The sequence below is a fragment of the Mastomys coucha genome, unplaced genomic scaffold (genome assembly GCF_008632895.1).
Source record: "Mastomys coucha isolate ucsf_1 unplaced genomic scaffold, UCSF_Mcou_1 pScaffold23, whole genome shotgun sequence".
NCBI lineage: Eukaryota > Metazoa > Chordata > Mammalia > Rodentia > Muridae > Mastomys > Mastomys coucha.
In genome coordinates, this window is record NW_022196906.1 from 101,601,735 (window position 1) to 101,623,800 (window position 22,066).

Below are 22,066 nucleotides of genomic sequence, written 5' to 3' on the forward strand. Positions count from 1 at the left end.
GTGTCCAGGCATTAATGTTTTTTTTAAAAGCTCCCCGGGTCAGTCTATGCGAAGTGTTGAGAACTGTGCCTCTATTGCCTTATACTAATATACTGTGACCGGGCTTAAAGTCTTTTTAAGCAACAATTTTTGAGCCTTTTCGACATGTCCACGTCCTTTACAGTCTATGTGGCTGGGCTCACTAATGGCATTTATCCAGCTCCCTAAACTTATATTGTCTTTCCATGATCGGCGGGGAAATACTGACGTTCGCTCCCGTCTCTAAGTAAACCTCTAGTGGGCGTTTGAGGGGTAAGGGTAGAGGACGGGCCTCTAAGACACGGAAGAAGGCGGTGCCAGGTGAGGCAACCCCGGACCTGGGTCAGACCCCGCCTCTGGCATCGCCAGGCTCCGGAGCCCGGAACCGCTCCCGCAGTGCTTTAGGCTGCGGAGAGTTACGGACTACATTTCCCACAATGCACACAGGGGCGGGCTGGGGCTGGCCAAGAGGCTGGAACCGGGCCTCCGCCACCAGAGGCCGGTGAAAGCTGTCTTCCTGCGCCGGTGGCCGGTTAAGGGTCGGCAGGAGGGATCGGTTCCTCTGCTGTGGCCATGTCTGTATCCTCCAGGGGCGGTAGCCCCGCGAAGTTGCACCCTAAGACCAGGCACTGCTGGACACTTATATCTCTCCAGGGGTCTGGCAGAGGGCAGTGACTGGCACCCTCCGTAGGTCCTGTGCTCCCCCAAGAAACAGGTGAGTTCGACTACCAACCCACGTGGCCTGGGGGCGGCGAGAGGCGGGCAAGCTGTCATCTTTAGAGGGAGGGGCTTGAAAACCGAGGAGGGGGGGTCCCGGCCATCTACTGCCCCGATAGGAGTACTACGTCTCTTTGGGGTCCTTTAGCTGGCTGGTCCCAGCTGGGCAATACGAAAGATGAGGCGAGAACTCATCCTTTGGCCGGGAGGGCAATGTCCCATGAGGAGCAGACACCAAATCCCAATTCGGACACATTCGGCCCTCAGAGTTCTCTTTAAAAGCTACAGAAGATGGTGGCGTGAGCCAGGCAGCTCTGGGAGGGTCTCAGACTTGAGATTTCGTTCTCATGGGTACAAACTAGGTTGCCCTTACATTAGGTGAGCCAACCCTTTCTAGGTAGAGTTTGCTTGGGAACTGTGAGCAGCCTTTGTCAGGAAGGGGAGTGGCCTCTAGAGGTGACAAGGAGCTAGGCTCATTGTAGATAGAATAGGCACCCTGCTGAAGCCGCCACAGCACAGTCTCGATTGAGCCCCGTCTGTCTTACTTTCTGAGTTGTCCTCCCAGGTGGATCAAAGGGGTCGAAACCAAAGGTGAAGCACTGTCAGAACAGGAAAAAGGACCAAGGTTGTTTGGAGCCAGTAAGGAGGGGCTTTTGCAAGACCCTCCTCTCCCAGGAGCAATCTGAGGGAGGGAGGCACATTAGAAGGAGGAATAACTAGTTTTTTGTTTGTCTGTTTTCGTTTTATTTTGTTCTTGGTGATTTTTGCTCATGGGCTCTGCTAGAAGCCTCTAGGAAAAGTTGCGTGCCCTGGGGGTGCTCAGAAGAAGAGCCTAAAACACGTTCCTGGAGAGACTGCTGGGGCTGTTCTGAGATCCCCCCCTTTGCATAAAGGCCGGGACCAACTTTCCAGGAGCACTAGCTGCAGAAGTTAAAGTCCATGGGAGGTGGGAGGTGGGCTTCATCTCATGCACTCAACCTTCTTGCCTGAGCGGGTAGGTATCCAGAAAACTGTTCGCTTCACCGGGCCTTCTGTTTGGAAGCCCAGACTGACCTTGGCAAGGATAAAGATGCTATATGATCTCACATAGAAGGAGAACTTTTGTGAAAAAAAGCACCGGCTAGCTCTAGACAGCGGACCCCGCTCCTTTCCCTGTGCAGGTCCTATGCTGGGGACACTCAGAAACACTGCATTTATTTAACACTCAGAAGCACAAAAGGTGTCCTGAAGGAGTGGGTCATCAGGACAGTGTGACTGGTGTAGAACTTGTTTGAAGCCAGAAGTACAAGGCCGCAGAGAGGGCCCTGTGCAGACTTGGGAGAGATATGTAGGAGCAGCTGAGTACTGGCAACCTGTTTCTGCAACTGGAAATATTCTGTAAATAGCAGTTTGCTTATTACTCTGAGGCTGAGGCCCATGGCTCTTTGACCTGATGTTCTGGGCGGGTGGGGAGGGGTCCCTCACACTAGGGCTCATACTTCCTGAGGTCAGAAGTTCATTCATCAGGCCCTGGCTGACTGAGAAAATTTTCGAAGGGTTGATTTGCAGGGCAGAGACCACTGGATCTGTGTGTAAATGCAGTCTGAGTGCTAAGAATAACCACAACGTGCTAATAACTGCAGCTGAGTATATGATATGCCTACCCCATATAGCCAGATCACATGTATTATCTCATTTAATCTTCCCACCCCATAAATCCTGAGCGGCTGTTTGCAGCCGTTCAGTACCATTTTATAAGTGAGAAAACAGACCAGTAAAACCAGTTCCTCTGACTACAGAGCTGGTTTTCCTGAACACTTGATTACTTCCAGAGACAAACTGTCTCCACAGGCAAGAGTTTTCTCGCTTGACCCCAGGTACACTTGAACTGGGTGTTCTTCAAAGACCTTTCCCTTTTCTTTATCCTCCAAAGATATTTATGTGTTAAACGAGGGTTTAGTTCCTCCTGCATACATCTAATGTCGCAGGCCACAGGGCGACCTTAATCTAGGAAAAGAAAAGTCTGGGTGAGCAGATATACTGCTGATAAGGTATTCCAGCAGCCCGGAGTGAGGGAGTGAGTCATTGTGCTAGCCTAGGAAAAGATGGAAATGACTTAGTTAGGGTGTAGGGAGAGTAAGGGCAAAGGTCACGTGAAGAGGAGTTCAGGATATACCGAGCTGACGTGGAAAGGGGTTGGGAAGAAGAAAGGGTAGAAAATAAGCTTAGAGAAATCAAGGAGGAAGGATAAACTGAGGGGGCCTTGTGTGCCGCTAGCCGGAAGTGGCTTTTTGCTCAGAGCGGTATCAGTGTAGTGAGCACAGGAAGGCCTACTTTTTGGAGGCTCACCTTGATTCCAAAGGGAGACCTGGTGGAATGCATTACCACTGGTTAGGAGGTTGTGGCAATAATTTGCTAGGGGGATAATGGCAGCTTGGACCCATCAGATAATTGTGGAAGAGATAAGAAATGATCAACTATTAAAGCCAGTGTGCTGGGTGTAGCGGCATTCCCCTTTGATCCTAGCACTCAGCAGGCAGAGGCAGGTGAACTTGGTCTACATAGTGAGTTTCACAACACAACACCCAGAGCTACACAGAGAAACCATGTATCAAAAAAAAAAAAAAAAAAAAAAAAAAAAAAAAAGAAAGAAAGAAAGAAAGAAAAGAAAAAAAAAGAAAGAGAAAAGGAAGAAAGAAAGAAAAGAAAAGAAAAGGGTAGTGGTCAACTATTAGATATAGACATTTACAACTTTGAAGAGTTATTCTGTGAAAGTTGGCTATTCTATCAGGAACATCCTACTATCATTTATTTATTTTTAATATTTTAATTTTATTTATTTTAATTATGTGTGTATGTTGGTGGAGGAAGTGATACACGTGTGTGCGGTACCTGCAGTGGCCAGAAGAGGGCACTGGATCTACTGGAGCTGGAGTTGTAGGCATCTGTGATCTACCTAACCAGGTTGCTAGGTATCAAACCAAGTCTCCTCTAAGAGGAGTACATATTCTGATCTAAATAAACCCCTGAGCCATCTCTCCAGCCCCTATTTATTGCTTTGTATGAGACAGAGTCTCATATATCCCCGTTTGGTTTCAAACCTATTATATAGCTGAAGGAATTGAACTTGTGATCTTCTTGCCTCTGTCTCCCGAGAGTTGAGGTCGCCTACATCTGTTTGGGTTTTTTGTGTGTGTATGTGAATATGTGTATCTATGTGTGTATGGGTGCCTGAGAAGGCCAAAAAAGAATATTAGGTCCCCTGGGAGCTGGAGTTACAGGTTGCTGTGAGCTGCCCAACATGGGTCCTGGGAAATGAACTGTGATCCTCTGCAAAAGCAGCCAAAAAAAAAAAAAAAAAACAAATTCTTAGCCACCAAAGCTATATCACTCCAGCCCTACCCGTGTGTGTGTGTGTGTGTGTGTGTGTGTGTGTGTGTGTGTGTGTGTGCATGGACCTGTACGCATATTGAGGCCACAGGTCAACTTAAAATATAATTTCTCAAGTATTGTTCCTTAGGTGTTGTCCACCTTGCTTATTTGCTTTTAAATTTTTTCTTTTTGTTTGTTTGTTTTTGTTTTTTGAGACAAGGTTTCTCTGTGTAGCCCTGGCTGTCCTAGAACTCACTCTGTAGACCAGGCTGGCCTCTAACTCAGAAATCCACCTGCCTCTGCCTCCCAAGTGCTGGGATTAAAGGCACGTGCCACCACTGCCTGGCTTAAACTACATTTCTTAAAAGCTTTCAGTTTTCCTATCTTGATTTTCCTTATCTGGTTGATAAAAGTTTGGTAAATCTTTTGTCCTATTTTGTCAGCGGTGTCTATCTGAGATTAGTGAGTGCTGAGATTAAAGGCATTAGCCATCACTGCCTGGCTAAACTCTTTCTTTTTAAATTTGGAGTGGGGGACATATGAAGGTCAGAAAATGACTCATGGGAATTCTAGGGATCAAACTCAAGTTGTTAAGTTTGGTGGCAAGTGTCTTTACCTGGTGATCCAGCTGGCTGGCCCAACCTTGGTTTTGGTTTTTGTTTCTTTGTTTTGCTTTATTTTTTCTCTTTGAGACAGGGTTTCTCTGCGTAGCCTTGGCTGTCCTGTAACTTACTCTATAGACCAGGCTGGCCTCAGACTCACAGGGATCTGCCTGCCTCTGCCTCATAAATGCTAGGATTAAAGGCGTGGGCTGCTGCCCCCTTACCCAACCTTGGATTTGGAGACAAGGTCTCTCAGTAGTCTGGGACTCATCATCTTGTAAAGCTACCTTGGCCGAAGCTCCAGGGATCTAGCTATTTCCATTTGCCCAGTGCTGAGAGTACGTGGGTGCCCCATGCCCAGCTTTCTACAGGGGTTCTTGGGATTCAACTGGGTCCTCACGCTCACAAGGTAAGCATTTAACAACTGGGTTATCTCTCCAGTCCCATACATGATATTACATAGTGCAGGATTCAAACCCAGAACTTTATGTGTTATAGGCCAGCACTCCTTCAACGAAGGTACATCCCTAACCCCCAGTTTTTGTTTTTATTGAGACTATGTAGCATTCACTATGCAGCTCTGGGTGGTCAAAGTCATGGCCGGCGGTGATGCCCACGTCTCAACCATTTGGAGTGCTGGGACTAGAGCTGTGCATCAGCACCACAGCCTCTGGCCACATTAGAGTTTATCTTTTCTCTCTCTCTCTTGTAAAGATAGGTTCCCAGGAGGCAGAAGCCTCTGCTCTGCTCTCTGGAGTGCTAAGCATGCCCTGTCACCGTGTCACATTTTGAAGATCAAACTGAGCTACAGCCCCCATCCCCTATTGTTTGTTTGATGTGGTCTCACTCTGTAGTTCAGACTAGCCTCAAACTTTTAGCAACCTTCCTACATTGGCCTACCAAGTTTGAGATTTTTAATGCTTAGTTTTGTGCTTTTTTAAAAGACAGCATCTCATTCAGACCAAGCTGACATGACACTCACTATTCTAACTGGAGATGCCCTTAAACTCCTGAGCTCTCTGCTTTCATTGCTATAGTAGTGAGATTGCAGGCTTGCACCAGCTTATGTAAAACCTCTGAGCGTACTAAGCGAGCACTCTTACCAGCTGAGTTAGATTCCAAGATCACCACTTACATCATTTTTCTCCTCCTCTTCCTCCTCCTCCTCATTATCAGTGGTTTTTTGAGATCTGCTTTCTCTGTGTAGCCCTGGCTGTCCTGGAACTCACTCTGTAGACCAGGCTGGCCTTGAACTCAGAGATCCACCTGCCTCTGACTCCTGAGTAGTGGAATCAAAAGCATGCACCACCACTCAACTTTTTTGTTGTTGTTTTTTGTTTTTCAAGACAGGGTTTTTCCTGGTTGTCCTGGAACTCACTCTGTAGACCAGGCTGGCCTCGAACTCAGAAATCTGCCTGCCTCTGCCTCCCAAGTGCTGGTTGTTGTTTTTTTTTTTTTTCTTTCTTTTTTGAGACAGGGTTTCTCTATGTCCAGGCTAGCCTCAATCTCAGAGCTCCCTTGCCTTTGTCTCCCAAGTTCTGGGATTAAAGGCATGTGCTGCCACCACCATCCAGCTAGCCATATTATTTTCAATGGGAAAAATAATGATAGTAAGTTAGAATATTGGGATATAAGATGTAAATGTTTAAAATGTTTTCTCATCAAAGCTCATTGCTTTTACTTTTATTTGGTATTATTGTCTATGTGTGTGTGTGTGTTCATACTAGAATACGTCTACATGAAGCCCTCAGAATCATTCTCAAGAAAGCTGTTCACTTCCTGTGAAATAGGTTCTCTCATCAGCCTAGAGCTGCCTCTTGAGTGCTGGGATCAAAGGGGTGTACCACCACCATCTGGCTGGCTTAGTTTTTAAAGATGTGGGGTTTATTTATTTATTTATTTATTTATTTATTTATTTTGTGTCTTGGTAAATGTAGGCCACTTGGATGCATCTTGTAGAGGCCAGGAGATGACACCCATTTCCCACAGTGGGACTTAGAGGCTGTTGTGGGCCTGACGTGGGCCTGACATGGGCCTAACGTGGGCCTGGGAACCAAACTTGGCTGTTCTAGAGAAGCAGTAAATACTTTTTATCTGCTGAGCCACGTTTCCAGCTACAACCCCCAGTCTGGTTTTTTGTTTTTTGTTTTTCTAGTTTGTTTTGTTTTGGTGTGTGGTAGGTTTTTTTTTTTTTTTAAGATTTATTTATTTATTATGTATAAGTACACTGTGGTTGTCTTCAGACACCAGAAGAGGGCATCATTACAGATGTTTGAGTCACCATGTGGTTGCTGGGATTTGAACTCATGACCTCTGGAAAAGCAGTCAGCACTCTTAATCACAGAGCCATCTCTACCTTTTTTGTTTCTTTTTGGTTTTTTGTTTGTTTGTTTGTTTGTTTTTAAGACAAGGTCTCATTTAGGCAAGACTGGATTTGAAGTTTCTTGCTTTGTAGCTTAGAACGACTTTGGACTCCAGGACCTCTGGCCCCAACTCTCAGTGCTTGGATTTTGGGTGTGTGCCACCACACCTAGCAAGAAACATTCTTTAGAAAAATTGGGAGCTTGATTTCAGCATATAACCTTGAGATAACAGATGAGACAGTTCCAGGTGTATGCCTGTAAATCAGGAGGAACCTTGGGGCTAGAAATAAAGTTGAATCCATTAATGTGTGGAGATAACTTACAAGACTGGAATAAGATCCCAAAGGCATTGAGGACAGAGAAGAGAAGCAAGGACTGAACTCTGGGCCTTCCAGTCAGAACTGTGGAAAGCACGTGCGAGTCAAAGAGCCAAGAAGAATGGCTTTCTAGAAGCCAAGAGCCATAAGTGCTTCAGGAGAGAAGTAAGCCAGGGTTGGTGGCATAGTCCCAGCACCTGGGAGGAGAGAAGTCAATTCCCTCAAGTTCAAGTCCAGACTGCACTGTTCAGTGAACCTCAGACCAGCAGAGCAGCTTTAGCCACAAAGTGAGACATGTCTAAAAATAAAAAGATGGGACAAGGGCTGGAAGAGGAGAAGGGGACAGGAGACAGAGGAGGGGGAGAGAGGTCGAGAGTATGTCAGGGGTGTGTGTCTGTTACCACTCAGGGCTGAGGTGAGGTGACCTTGGAGGTCATTAGTGGAATGTCTGGATCCCAGAAAGAAGAGGGGAAAGATGCTGTGGCACGGACCTCACTGCTTAAGAATTGTCTGTGGGCTTTCCACATTTCCCAGCCCCCTTAGCTAGGACACTAATTCTAGCCAGCTTTGACAATGAAGTATTTCAGATCATAATATCATATCATAAATAATCTTCTACCTATGTTTTCCCATGTCGCTGTATGTGAAAGAGGCAGTGTTCCAAAATGGCCAAGCTATAAGATGTTAATAGGATGGACCATTGCTTGAACAGAGCAACTCGGAATTATTACCAGACGGAGACTGAAGAGATTGTTCATTCAGTCATTGTTTTCTCAAAGCCATGAGGATTGGAAGGAATTGAGATCCAGCATACACACATGTCTTAGGGTTTTATTGCTGTGAAGCAACACCATGACCAATGCAACTTTTCTAACGGGTGGCATTTAATTGGAGCTGGCTTACAGGTTCTGAGGATCAGTCCATTATCATCATGGTGGGAGCATGGCAGAGTCCAGGCAGGCATGGCCCTGGAGGAGCTGAGTTCTACACCTTGTTCCTAAGGCAGTCAGAAGACTACTTTGCAGGCGGCTAGGAGAAGGTTCTCAAAGGCCACTCCCAAAGTGACACACTTCCTCCAACAAGAGTACACCCACTCCAACAAGGCCACACCTCCTAATAGTGCTACTCCCTGGCCAGCCATATTCAAACCTCACATTATTGTCAACTTGACTACATCTAGAGTAAACTACAATCCAGAAATGGAGGGATCACCTGTGATCCAGATCATGCGGCTGGAAGACACACACTTTTGATCTGGATCTTGAGGCATAGTCGCCATGAAAAGCTTAGGCCCAGGCAAGGTGGTACACACCTTTAATCCATCATTCCTGCAACAAGGCCATACCTCCCAATAGTGCCACTCCCTGGGCCAAGCACATTCAAACACCACAACATAACAAGACAGGTACCTCACAAATATACTGCAACTCCACCTCCAAGAAAGGCAGAGAGGGGGGTTGCCTTAGCTTGCTGGCTTCCTGATTAGCTGAGAAAAATGTGAGACACCTGATGATGTTTGCCGCCCACTGCTGCTCACAGGTGCATACAGCTACACACATAAACAAATCAATCTTGAAAAAAGAAAAACTAAGCCAGGTAGTGGTGGCACATGCCTTTAATCCCAGCACTTGGGAGGCAGAGGCAGGCAGATTTCTGAGTTTGATGCCAGCCTGGTCTACACAGTGAGTTCCAGGACAGCCAGGGCTATGTTTTTTGAGACAGAGAAACCTTGTCTCAAAAAACAAAAAAACAAAAAAAAACAAAAACAAAAAACAAAAAGAGAGAGAGAGAGAGAGAAGACATGCTTTCAGACCCACGGTAGATTTTGCCTGCTCAAAAATGTAAGCCCTAGCCAGGTGTGGCTCACACCTTTAATCCCAGCACTGGGGAGGCAGGAAGACCCCTGAGTTTGAGGGCAACTTGGTCTACAGAGTGAGTTCCAGGATAGCCAGGGTTGCAGAGAAAAACCCTGTCTCAAAAAAAAAATTTTTTTTAAATAAAATAGCAGCAGGAAAAATTGTGTGGTGGCTAGAAGAGAATTAGAGTTCAAATATGGTATATGGTATGGTATATGGTATATGTATACATATATACATATGTATACACACATATATATACATACACACATATATGTGTATATATGTATACATATGTGTGTATATATATGTATATATATGTGTGTGTGTGTGTATATATATACATATATATATATATTGGTTTTGTTTTGTCTGTAGTTGACTTTGATTTTGTTTTGATACAGTTCAGGCTGGCCTTGAACTCCCAATCCTCTTGTTCTACCTCCTGAGCTCTGAAATTACAGGCATGTTCTACTATAACCCCCCACCCTAACTTCTTTCTTTCCTTCCTTCCTTGATTTTTATTGGTATAGCCTAGACTGTCCTCAAACTCTCCCCTGCCTCTCCTCTGCCTCCCCAGTGCCACCTGCATCGCCCTGCCCAACAGTAGCTATTTATGAATGATGGAGTCACCTTTGGCAGAGGAAGCCAGGGCTCTAAAGAAAAAAGCTGCTCACTGGGACTCACCTTCCTCTGCAAGCACTGGAATGTCCCAAAAGAACTGCTGGTCAATTCAACTTTTGCCTTTTGTTGTTTTTCTGACAGGGTCTCTCTATGTAGCTCTGTCTGTCCTGAAACTCACCGCACTGGCCTCAAAGTCACAGATCCTCCTGCCTCTGCCTCCCAAATGCTGGGATAAACAGATGCAGCACCACAGCCAGCTCCAATTCGTTGTGGATTTTGTTGTTGTTGTTTTTATGTATGAGTACACTGTAGTTATCTTCAGACACACCAAAAGAGGTCATCAGATCCCATTACAGATGGTTGTGAGCCACCATGTGGTTTCTGGGAGTGATTTCTGCAGAAACCTCTTTGCTCTTAACCGCTGAGCCTTCTCTCCAGCTCTTCCAATTTATATATTTTTTTAAATATATTCTCTCTACTTTTTTTAAAGATTTATTTATTTACTATATATAAGTTGTCTTCAGACACTCCAGAAGAAGGCATCAGATCTTGTTACAGATGGTTGTGAGCCCCCAAGTGGTTGCTGGGATTTGAACTCAGGACCTTCAGAAGAGCAGTCGGTGCTCTTAACCACTTGAGCCATCTCTCTAGCCCAATATATTGTCTCTTTTTTGTAACTCTGGCTGGCCTTGAGCTTGGCTCTGTAAATCAGGCTGGCCTCAAACTTACAGAAATCCACCTACCATAGCTTTCCTGGTGCTGGGATCAAAGGCGTCCACCACCATGCCCACTCCCATAAATACCTGGTAGAGTATGGAGTGAGAGAACATTGTAGAGTGTTTCAACTCCTGTGTCAAGTTCTTCCCTGCTAGAATAACATCAGACAAACCCGAGCTTCATTTCTCAGCTCTGTAGATTAACCTGATCAGAGCTGTGCTCTGAGTTGCAGACTTAGCCCACATACACTTCATAGCAGGCTAACTTGAACTTTTGTTTTGTTTTGTTTGTTTTTTGAAACAAGGTTTCTCTGTATAGCCCTGGCTGTCCTGTGTCCTGGAACTCACTCTGTAGACCAGACTGCCAGGCTGGCCTCGAACTCAGAAATCTGCCTGCCTCTGCCTCCCAAGTGCTGGGATTAAAGGCGTGCGCCACCACTGCCCAGTGGTACTTGAACTTTTTTAAGACAGGGTTTTACTATGTATTTCAGGCTGGACTTGTCACTATGTAACCCAGCCTGGCCCACAACTTTCAACAATCCTTCTGTCTCAATCTCTCAAATATTGTAGGAATACTTGCTAACCTGACAGTGCTACTTCCTTCTGGTCCTTTTTATGTATTTTTAATATGTTTTATGTTATTTTATTTGACATATAAAAGTGGTACTTTGCCTTTGTGTGTACATAAGGTCTCATGAGATGATTCAGTGGGTGAAGGCCCTTGCTGCCAAAGTTGAGTTTGATCCTTGAACCCCACATGTGAAAAGCCAGGTGCAGTGGTCCATATCTGTAATCTAAGTACATCTATGGTGAGACAGGAGGCAGAGACTGCACAGTGACAGAAACAAGAGGGACTCTGCCTCAAAGTACTAGGAGAGAACTGACTCCTGGAATGTGTCTTTTGACTCTGTGCATGCATTGTGCCATGTGTGCGCTTTTAAACACACACACACACACACACTCTCACGCACTAGATAGATAGATAGATAGATAGATAGATAGATAGATAGATAGATAGATAGATAGATAGATAGTTGCTGGGAGGTAGTGGTACACACCTTTAATCCCAGCACTTGGGAGGCAGAGGCAGGCGGATTTCTGAGTTCCAGGCCAGCCCGGTCTACAGAGTGAGTTCCAGGACAGCCAGGGCTACACAGAGAAACTGTCTCAAAAATAAATAAATAAATAAATAGTTTGTATTTGTTTGTTTATTTTGAGACAGGGTTTCTCTGTGTAAGAGAGCCTCTTTGCCTGCCTCTACTGGGATTAAAGGTGTGTGCCACCACACCTGGCACACACCTTTAATACTTTTTAATTATTTTAAAGATTTATGTATGTCCATTACATGTGTGCCTGGTATCTGAATGGAACTAGAGTTATAGGCATTTGTGAGCTGCCACGTGGGTTCTGGGAATGGAACTCTGGAGAACCAAGCGCTCTTAACTGCTGAGCCATCTTTTTAGCCTCTAAATACATAACTTTAAACTTGGGTGAATGTGTGGTTTCAGGCTGGATGAGGTGGAGCATTCCTGTGATCCCAGTACTGGAGGCAAAGGCACGTGTGCTTGAGGCCAGCCTAGTCTACGTACCGGGCTCCAGGATGGCCAGAACCACATAGAAAACCTGTCTCAAGAAAAACAAAAAATTAAAAGCATTTTCTAAAACAAACTAATAATAGCAACTACCACTCTTAGAGTAGCTAGGAAGATTGAGTGGGAGAGAGGGGGATGGATAACCCCTAGGCTTCCAGCGTTTCCAAGTTTTCTGCAATGAATGTGTCTTTTATAAGCAGAAGAGGAGTATGATGATGGTATATAGCTCAGAGGTAAAGTGTCTACCTACTATATACAAGGGCGTTGGTTTCAGCTCCCAGGAGAGGGAGAGGGAAGGCGAGATTGTAGGTTGGTTGGTTTGTTTGTTTGATTTGGTTTTTCGAGACTGGGTTTCTCTGTTTAGCTCTAGCTGTCCTGGAACTCACTCTGTAGACCAGGCTGGCATTGAACTAAGAAATCTGCCTGTCTCTGCCTCCCAAGTGCTGGGATTAAAGGCGTGTGTCACCACCGCCCGTCGAGATTGTAGGGTTTTTTTTGTTTTGTTTTGTTTTATGTTTTGTTTTTCGAGACAGGGTTTCTCTGTATAGCCCTGGCTGTCCTGGAGCTCACTCTGTGGACCAGGCTGGCCTCGAACTCAGAAATCTGCCTGCCTCTGCCTCCCAAGTGCTGGGATTAAAGGCGTGTGCCACCACGCCCGGCTTGAGATTGTAGTTTTTAAAACAAGGTTTTACTGTGTAGCCACAGCTAGCTGGTACTCTGGGGAATCCATCTGACTCAGATCTCTTGAGTCCTAGGATAATAGGTACCAGTCACCACAACTAGAAAAAAGAACTTATTATTTTTTTAGTGAGTGAGAGAGTACTCAGAAGCCATCCCCAGGTCGTTGACTTGGTGGGGTCTTGGTAAGAACCGTCTTCTCAGCCTCCGCCAGCACACCTTATGCCTCTGCTCTCTGTGCTGCCCTTCTTTCACCTCATAGGACAGTCCAAAAGATGGCTGCTGACATGCAGAGGAAGAGAAGCAGTGAATGCCCTGAGGGCACATTGGCTCCTTCCAATGGCCAAAGTGTGGAAAGAGCTGAGAGCCCCACGCCAGGACTGACCCAGGGAACGGAGCCAGGTATGGGCAGAGACCGGTGGGACAGCCAAGCCTCCAGGGGAGGCGGGGCTCACGGTTGATCTCCTTCTTGTGATTTCCACAGTCACTAGTCGGGTATTTGTCATATGATGGGGACTCTGCAGAAAGCAGGGCTCAGTTTACAGCTTTCCTTTCTTGCCATTTCCTGTCAAAACAGGCTCTCTTTTCTTATTGATCTTACTTAAAAGTCTATATTTAAAATACCTTTTTTTTTTTTCTTTTTGTACAGGAGAGGGAGGTTTGAGACAGGGTTTCTCTGTGTAGCCCTGGCTATCCTGACTATCTCTGTAGACCAGGCTGGCCTGAAACTCAGAGAGCTACCTGCCTCTGCCTCCTGAGTGCTGGAATTAAAGGTGTGCACCACCACCACCCAGCTAAAGTATCTTGTAATAAAAACCCAACTGTTTCAAAAGAAAAAGATGTGGTGCTGTCCACTATGATCCCAGTGCATATAGGTCACCCGTGGGCTGAGGCAGGATTGGTGTGAATTCATGGCCAACCTGTGGCTACATAATGAGTATGAGGCTAGCCACTTACTTATATACTAAGACCACATCTCCAAAACAAGGAAACGAACAGGACTTCAGGTTATTAGTCAAATTCTCTTTTGTTTTGTTTTGTTTGGTTTGGTTTGGTTTGGTTTGGTTTGGGTTTTTTTTTGCTTGTTTGTTTGTTTGTTTTGGTTTGTTTTCCAGACAGAGTTTCTCTGTGTAGCCCTGGCTGTCCTGGAACTCACTCTGTAGACCAGGCTGGCCTCGAACTCAGAAATCTGCCTGCCTCTGCCTCCCAAGTGCTGAGATTAAAGGCATACGTCATCACTGCCAGGCTACTAGTCAAATTCTTGCCTAGCACACTTCAGTCCACAGGCTGGCAGTAGTCAGTGGCTATGGTAGCCCTCCCCCATGGATGGAGAAGGTAAATAAGTCCATGCTCTTGGGGGGATACCATCGGAATGACTAATAAGTGGTCAGTGTTCCACAGGAAATCAAAGAGAGAAGCACAACACTGTGGTTGAACGTCAGGCATATAAGTAACTACGTCTTCCCTGAGAGCCGATGAGCTGACATATGACATACGACAAGTACTCATCCACGGGGTGGGGTGGGGGATGCCTTCAGGTAAACAGCAGGTGCAGGGCACGCTCCTGAGGTAAGTCTAAGTGTTGAGGGGTCCAAAGTGCAGGTCAGTAATGGCCAGTATGTTTGGAATGGGCTAGGAGTAAACTGTTCAATGTTAGTGAGAGGCTGGCAGATACCAATTTCTAATGCTGCCACGAGACCTAGGGCTTTCATGTTGTAGTTTAGCATGGCCCATGGCAGACAGTGAGAGGAGGAGGAGCTGCTTGGCCCCAAGCAACTAGGCCTCTCCTTGGTTAGTGGTGAGTGTCTGGCAACAACTACCTCTCTAAGCACCAGTACTTTTGGTCTGCAGGTGCTGGGCAGGAGGGTGCAATGTTCGTCCATGCGCGTTCCTATGAAGACCTGACAGAGTTACAAGACAGGGAAGCCTCTGGGGACAGTCCCAAAGAGTCTGTCGGGAGCCCCCCACCACTGGCTACAGACATGCGCCAGATTAGCCAGGACTTCAGCGAGCTAAGCACCCAGCTGACTGGTGTGGCCAGAGACCTGCAGGAGGAAATGCTGCCAGGAAGCTCTGAAGACTGGCTGGAACCCCAGGGGGCAGCTGGACGCCCAGCCACAGAGCCCTCCCAAGAGGGCTCAGCTGAAGGGGATGAGGAGGACGCTACTGAGACGTGGCGTCTCCACCAGAAGCATGTGTTTGTACTGAGTGAGGCAGGGAAGCCTGTGTATTCTCGCTATGGGTCTGAGGAAGCACTTTCCAGCACTATGGGTGTCATGGTTGCCCTGGTGTCCTTTCTGGAGGCAGACAAGAATGCCATCCGCTCCATCCATGCAGGTGAGCCACCTGATGAGGGGTGTGGGGGAAGGCTCCAGTGGCAGGGCTTATTCACACCAAGCTTTGGACAGACACTCTCGCGTGCGCACGTGTATATATACACACACACACACACACACACACACACACACACACACTCACCCTCTAGAAATCTGGGTTGTGTTTGGCTAAGAGACAAGTACTTCCATTTCTTGAGCTTTATGCTCTCAATAGATAGAATAACAATAGAGGCCTCCTGAGGTGGTGGGGCTTGGCAAGACAGGAGTTTTGCCACCACAAAGAACGAAAGCCTTCCGGGGGCAGTGGCAATGAATAAAAACAGTCAGTGGATCCCAGATCCTTAGCCCAGATCTCTTGTTAAAAGAGAGATACCATAAAAATGTGCTTTTTTGAGCTGAGATCTGGTGATGTCCATCTACCCAGTAAATCCCAGCACTCAGGAGATGGGGGCAGGGGAATCAGCCTCAGCTACATTAGCCAGTCCCAGGCCAGCCTGGCTACTGGAGCGAGATGCTCTCAGAAAACAAACAGATAAAAGAAGGTGGTTTGTGAAGCAAATGGCAGGGAAGTGAGGTGACTAGGCTAACCACACCAGTAAGCCCCTTCAGAGTTCCCAGCAAGAAAACCCTGGAGAGTGAAGCTGTGTGCCCACTGGGAAAGCCTATCCGGGAGGGCTTCTGGGAGGAGGGCTGAAGCTGACCCCCTCCCCACACCCTTAGATGGCTACAAGGTAGTATTCGTGCGCCGGAGCCCTCTGGTGCTGGTGGCGGTGGCCCGCACGCGGCAGTCGGCCCAGGAGCTGGCGCAGGAGCTACTGTACATCTACTACCAGATCCTGAGCCTTCTTACGGGCGCGCAGCTGAGCCACATCTTCCAGCAGAAGCAGAACTACGACCTGCGGCGCCTGCTCTCGGGCTCGGAGCGAATCACCGATAACCTGCTGCAGCTAATGGCTCGAGACCCCAGTTTCCTGATGGGCGCGGCGCGGTGCCTGCCCTTGGCAGCGGCCGTGCGGGACACGGTGAGTGCCAGCCTGCAGCAGGCGCGTGCTCGCAGCCTGGTCTTTTCCATCCTGCTGGCCCGCAACCAGCTGGTGGCGCTCGTGCGCCGCAAGGACCAATTCCTGCATCCCATCGACCTGCACCTGCTTTTCAACCTCATTAGCTCCTCCTCATCCTTCCGTGAGGGCGAGGCTTGGACCCCTGTGTGCCTGCCAAAGTTCAATGCGGCCGGCTTCTTCCACGCACACATCTCTTACCTAGAACCTGACACCGACCTCTGCCTGCTGCTGATCTCCACTGACCGTGAGGACTTCTTTGCAGTCTCTGACTGCCGCCGCCGCTTCCAGGAACGCCTCCGAAAGCGGGGAACCCATCTGGCCCTGCGGGAGGCGCTGCGCACACCTTACTACAGCGTTGCCCAAGTGGGCATCCCTGACCTTCGCCACTTCCTCTATAAATCAAAGAGCTCAGGACTCTTCACCAGGTGAGAGGAGAGAGGAGGATGCAGGGAGACAAGGATGCAGAGATGGGGGAGGCTGGTTGGTCCTGAGACCTGAGACGCAGCCCTGAATCGGAACCACTCTTTTTGAGAGTGTACCAATATGCTGGGGCTGATTTACTCTGGCATCTCTCGGTGGGCACACACCTCTCTTACTTCAGTACTCATAAGGCTTGGAACAACTTGGGAAAGAGGCTGGAACACAGGGTTTCCCATGTCCTTTGCCCTGTAGCAGCTCTGCTTCTGAGGTAATTTTGGTCCAGGCCAGGATGCAGAATCGACTCCCCACCCCAACCCCCACCCCAATAAAGGGGCAGGGCAGATGTGTCAGAGTCTGCCCTCCCTCCTGTCCCCTCCATTTTTTAAAGAAAAGATTTATTTATTATTATATCTAAGTACACCATAGCTGTCTTTAGACGAATCAGAAGATGGCATCATATCTCATTACAGATGGTTGTGAGCTAGGATTTGAACTCAGGACCTCTGGAAGAGCAGTCAGTGCTCTTAACCGCTGAGCCATCTCACCAGCCCTGTTCCCTCCATTTTTTGGCTCAGGGTTCCCAGCTTGCCTTGCTTCACTCTAGACCTGCTACTCAGTTAGGTACCTGAACTCAGAAGCAGCCTCTCCAAGGAAGGTTCACCTTGAACCTGGCAAGGGGGCAGGGCTCCCTCCTGAGCTGGGTAGTCCTCTTTAGCTAGAAGACAGTCCCTTCCTGCAGGGGCGCACCTGGAGAACAGGCAGTAAAATCTCCCTGTCCAGAAACAGACGTTTCTAGATCTCCAGAGAAGACCGTGAAGGGCCTTCCTTTGTGAACCCACTTCTCCATTTGCAGTCCTGAGATTGAGGCCCCATACTCCAGTGAAGAGGAGCAGGAGCGGCTGTTGGGCCTCTACCAGTACCTACACAGCCGTGCCCACAATGCCTCTCGCCCACTCAAGACCATCTACTATACAGGCCCCAATGAGAACCTCCTAGCCTGGGTAAGGTGGCTCTAGACGAACTGGTCTCTATACGGATCCTGGGAAGATGCCACAAGGGCATGCCTATTCTAGATGATGACCCTTTGCCCCCCCCTCCAGGTGACAGGTGCCTTTGAACTCTACATGTGCTACAGCCCACTGGGGACCAAGGCATCAGCTGTCAGTGCCATCCATAAACTGATGCGCTGGATCCGTAAAGAGGAAGACCGTCTCTTCATCCTCACACCCCTCACCTATTGATGGAAGTAGGAAGGCACACTGGGCATGGGAAGCCATGGGAGCCTCCAGGTGAGGCTGGCTTCCCTTGCCCAGCCAGCAGGCAGGGACTGTGGGCTGGTGCGTGCATTAAAGTGTGTTGAGAAAGACATGTTGCACTTTGTCGTTGGTTCTTTGTTCTGTTTTGTCAGTTTTTGAGGCAAGCTCTCTCTATGTAGCATTGGCTGTTGGAACTCACTATGTCCTGGCTTTCCTGAAATGCACAGAGACCCTGCCTGTGCCTCCTGCATGCTGGGAGTTAAGATGTGCACCAGCACGCCCAGCCTTGCCACTGGCTCTTCCCAACCACTCTTACATACAGACACAGGGTCCTCTTCCTGCCCCTTCACATACTCCTTATACATGGGAGCACATGCTCATTTGAGCCCCTCTTCTCCCACCCTTTTGCCAGCATCAAGACCCTCACGTGTGGAGTCAGATTCTAGTCTGGCCCAATTTGGTTCCACCAAAGTCCTGCCATGTGTAACGAGTTCATAAGCACCATTCTGCCTTTCCCTTGTCTGCCTCCATTTCTCCATGCCCTGTCCTCCCAGCGTTAGCCACTCCTTCACTCCTTGGTGGGGCCCAGACACATGCTTCGGAGGACAGTGCAGTCACCAGCATGCTGGTTGTGGGTCTGGTTGATGGGTAGCTGTGGGAAAGGCCAGGCTGAACTGAGTAAGACCGGCAGGGATGACCCAGGCCGACGTCTGGGTAGGAGCCCTTGGCCAGGCAACCCAGCGTTGAGTATGACTAGATTCCAAGTCTAGTCTCCCTATAGCCACAGGCCTCTGGGGACCATGCTTAGGCCTTCTCATGAAGGGCTGTCTGCCTTCATTCCTGTATGTTAGCCAGCCAGTTCATCAGCACAGTACCCCAAGAAAGAGGCAAAAGAAACCCGCTTGATCTCTGGAGCCTCTAGAAATAAGTGTACCTTAACAAGTTCACGAGATATGCTAGGCTGTGCCTCAGCCTGTCCTACATGAAATACTGTGGACACTCCCAGGACCCTCAGCAGTAAAGGACTGGTTCCATACACTCCACTATAAGACCTCTGGGCAACCCAGGGCATAGTATGGAAGGCCTCCGACCTGCTCCTAGGGGGTCCTGGCCCTGCTACAACCTAACCAGCATTGATTAGAGAAGCAAAAAGCCTAACTAGAGACAAGTGCCCAATGAATGTGGTCTTCTGGCTGTCCAACCACCTCCATGCATCCTCAGAGAGTAGGGCCACACGAGAGAACAGGCGTGAGTTAGCACGGGCCACGCTGAGGCCGCACTGTGACAGCACACGAGAGAGGAGCAGGCATGAGTTAGCACAGGCCACGCTGAGGCTGCACTGTGACAGCTGTGCTGACTGCGCAGCAGGATCACTGTCTCTGGTTTCAGCCTAGATTATGTGAAAATTAACACGGCAGCAGGCCTCCTTCCTGGGCTCTTTTTTTTTTTAATTAATTTATTTAACGTATATAAATAAGTACACTGCAGCTATCTTCAGACACACCAGAAGAGGGCATCAGATCCCATTACAGATGGTTGTGAGCCACCATGTGGTTGCTGGGAATTGAACTCAGGACCTCTAGAAGAGCAGTCAGTTCTCTTACCCACCCAGCCATCTCTCCAGCCTCTTTCCTGGTCTCTTAAGATCCTCAGAAGCACACACTGCACACCTGCCCCGGGTCTATTTCCTAGCTATCGGATGCTTTTCTTCAACTTGCTATTGACCAGGGATTTCAGATCAATCCTTTGGGACCAGGGGGATGCAAAGACAGACATCCCCGGATGTTCAGGTCAGCAGTTAGCCCCTAAATGCTCTGGTAGCCACTCTAGCAGCTGTTCAGCTTCTGCAGTTCAGAGTCAATTCTGATCAGGAAGATGGGAAGAGGGTCAGAAGCAAGCAGGTGTACCTGGGGCAGTAGGCATCTAAAAGTGCTCAGGGATGAGGTGACAGGCAAGTAAAGGAGGTGTTCCTAGCAGAGGCACCCACATCTGAAAAGAGAACCTGATATAAGTGTTCTGCGGTGAAACCAGCAGAGTCCTTAAGTCCAGGGATTTTCAACCTCCAGATAAAATTACAGCAGGCAAGTCACTCAGGGCTGCAATCTGATGTGGTCATACTGTAGTTAGAGAGAACCCCCCACCCCACTAATGTGATTTCTGGGTTGGAAAAAGAAACTCGTCCTAATCTTTTGAGGTGTTCAAAGAGGTCTGAGTCCATGGAAGGCAAAGGGGCTAGCATCCCTTAGTGGTGAGAAGATGCCAGAGTAGTTTAAGCCCTAAGCTGGCAATAGGCCAAACCCAGTGAGCTTACCTTAGGGGGTGCAGCGCCTCATGCCTACCTTGAAGTTCCTGCAGAATCCACAGATGAAAAACAACAAAGGGATTCTCCTGTGGGCTCTGCAGTTGAGAAACCTATCTACCCCCAATGGAGCTTTGTCCTGGGGTGCAGTCGCCACCATGACCACATGGTGGCAGCAGAGAACCAACTAATGGCTGTTCCCACCTCCAAGTGGATTGGGCAAAGCCATCGAAAAGTGTGAAGCCTGCCCCTAGCGCCCAGAAATGTCTCACAATCTCTGGAGGCAAGACAACATTCACAAGCGCCCCTGTCTGGACGCTGTGTGGAGAGTATTTCAGTTTTCTCTGCATGACTATCTTTAGACATGTTGACCATGGAATACTGGAAGGGTGCCGTGGTTTGGCTTAGTGTTGTTTATTCATTTCTAAACTGGGCAGTCCTACCCTGGGGATGGAGGAAGAGCACAAACTGTGTTGGGAGTGTGTGTTAAGCCCAAGCTCTTGGTGACCCATGAGATGCAACTTCCGCAGGCTGGATATAAAAGGCCTTCTTTTATACAATACAGAGATTAGCAGGCTCCCCGCCCCCCCAACCCTGTGCAAGGCTGACTCGAAGATCTGTGAAGGGTTCCGTATTTTTTGATGATTTTTTTAGGTTTATTTATTATTTATTTATTACAACATCAGTTGTAATCATCAGTGAAGACACTATAGCTGTCTTCAGATGCACCAGAGGAGGGTGTCAGATCTCATTATGGGTGGTTGTGAGCCACCATGTGGTTGCTGGGATTTGAACTCATGACCTCTGGAAAAGCAATTGGTGCTCTTACCCGCTGAGCCATCTCACCAGCCCTTTTTTGATGATTTTAAATGATGCTTTAAAAAAAAAAAAAAGGCTGGGCATAGTGGCACCTTTAGTCCTAGTACTTGGAAGGCTGAAGCAGGTGGATCTCTGAGTTTGAGGCCAGTCTGGTCTACGAAGTGAGCACTAAGACAGCCAGGGCTGCCCAGAGAAACCCTGTCTCTAAATAACAAAACAAAACAAACAAAGGCATCCTAGGATAATCCCATCTCAACTATGAAAGGATGAAGGGATGAAGCACTCGCTAAGGCCATGTGTTAGAAAGGGAAGCAGGCAGTGAAGTTTGTCCTGGGCATGGGGTAGAAAAGATAGAATTCCCCAGGCCGGGCTCCTCCCTCCCCAGCTCCCTTATCCTCTGCTGCCCCAGGGCTCACAGCTGGTCACCCCGTGAGGAACCCTCTAGAGCCCAGGTTCACTGAGCTAAGGAAGCTGCCGGGTTAAGAATACCTCTTCCTGCCAGGCAGTGGTGGCTCACGCCTTTAATCCTAGCACTTGGGAGGCAGAGGCAGGCGGATTTCCGAGTTCGAGGCCAGCCTGGTCTACAGAGTGAGTACCAGGACAGCCGGGGCTACAGAGAGAAACCCTGTCTCGAAAAACCAAAACAAAAAACAAAAAAACAAAAAATAAAAAATAAAAAAACAAGAGTACCTCTTCCTGCTCTGTCACCCTGAGGTATTAAGACCTCTTACCAAGAGACAGCGGCTGAGTCCCAGGTAAGAGAGATAGCCAAGGACATGGCTTCGGGCACTTACCCATCCTGGGAAGAGGACTCTGGATTCCAGCCAACTAGAGCTACGTGCTTGTTTCAGAGACGTTGGATCCACAAAGCAAGGCTGGGAGACCAGAGGTGCCCCGGAAGTCGACCACACCTCTCCCATATCGGCATTTATCCCTTCTGTCCCATATATGCTTTCTCATGCTGAGGCCACAGTGACAGGATCAGAGCCAGAGGGCTAGGTCTTCACAGAAGTTGCCTCTAACTATTGCCACGGGGGGGGG

General features: G+C 48.1%; 1 protein-coding gene across 2 annotated transcripts; it reads left to right on the plus strand.

Annotated features, from left to right (window-relative positions):
* Positions 1-454: 454 nt before the first annotated feature.
* On the plus strand, positions 455-18,019 carry Mon1a (MON1 homolog A, secretory trafficking associated). 2 transcript variants are annotated; one of them, XM_031344932.1, is made up of 6 exons: positions 455-733; positions 13,097-13,236; positions 14,686-15,171; positions 15,891-16,656; positions 17,505-17,652; positions 17,752-18,019. In XM_031344932.1, exons 2-6 carry the CDS (start codon positions 13,110-13,112, stop codon positions 17,890-17,892), a joined length of 1,668 nt encoding a protein of 555 aa, XP_031200792.1. In that variant the 5' UTR covers positions 455-733; positions 13,097-13,109; the 3' UTR covers positions 17,893-18,019. The 2 variants fall into 2 exon arrangements, with proteins under 2 accessions (XP_031200792.1, XP_031200793.1); XM_031344933.1 differs by lacking the exons at positions 455-733; positions 14,686-15,171.
* The last annotated feature ends 4,047 nt before the right edge of the window (positions 18,020-22,066 follow it).

Excerpts from the sequence above, each read along its gene's own strand:
- Mon1a (XM_031344932.1), top strand. The coding sequence starts at position 13,110 with ATGGCTGCTGACATGCAGAGGAAGAGAAGCAGTGAATGCCCTGAGGGC. Across the intron at positions 13,237-14,685 it reads GACCCAGGGAACGGAGCCAG|GTGCTGGGCAGGAGGGTGCA; the intron begins GTATGGGCAGAG and ends TTTGGTCTGCAG. Across the intron at positions 17,653-17,751 it reads ATGAGAACCTCCTAGCCTGG|GTGACAGGTGCCTTTGAACT; the intron begins GTAAGGTGGCTC and ends CCCCCCCTCCAG.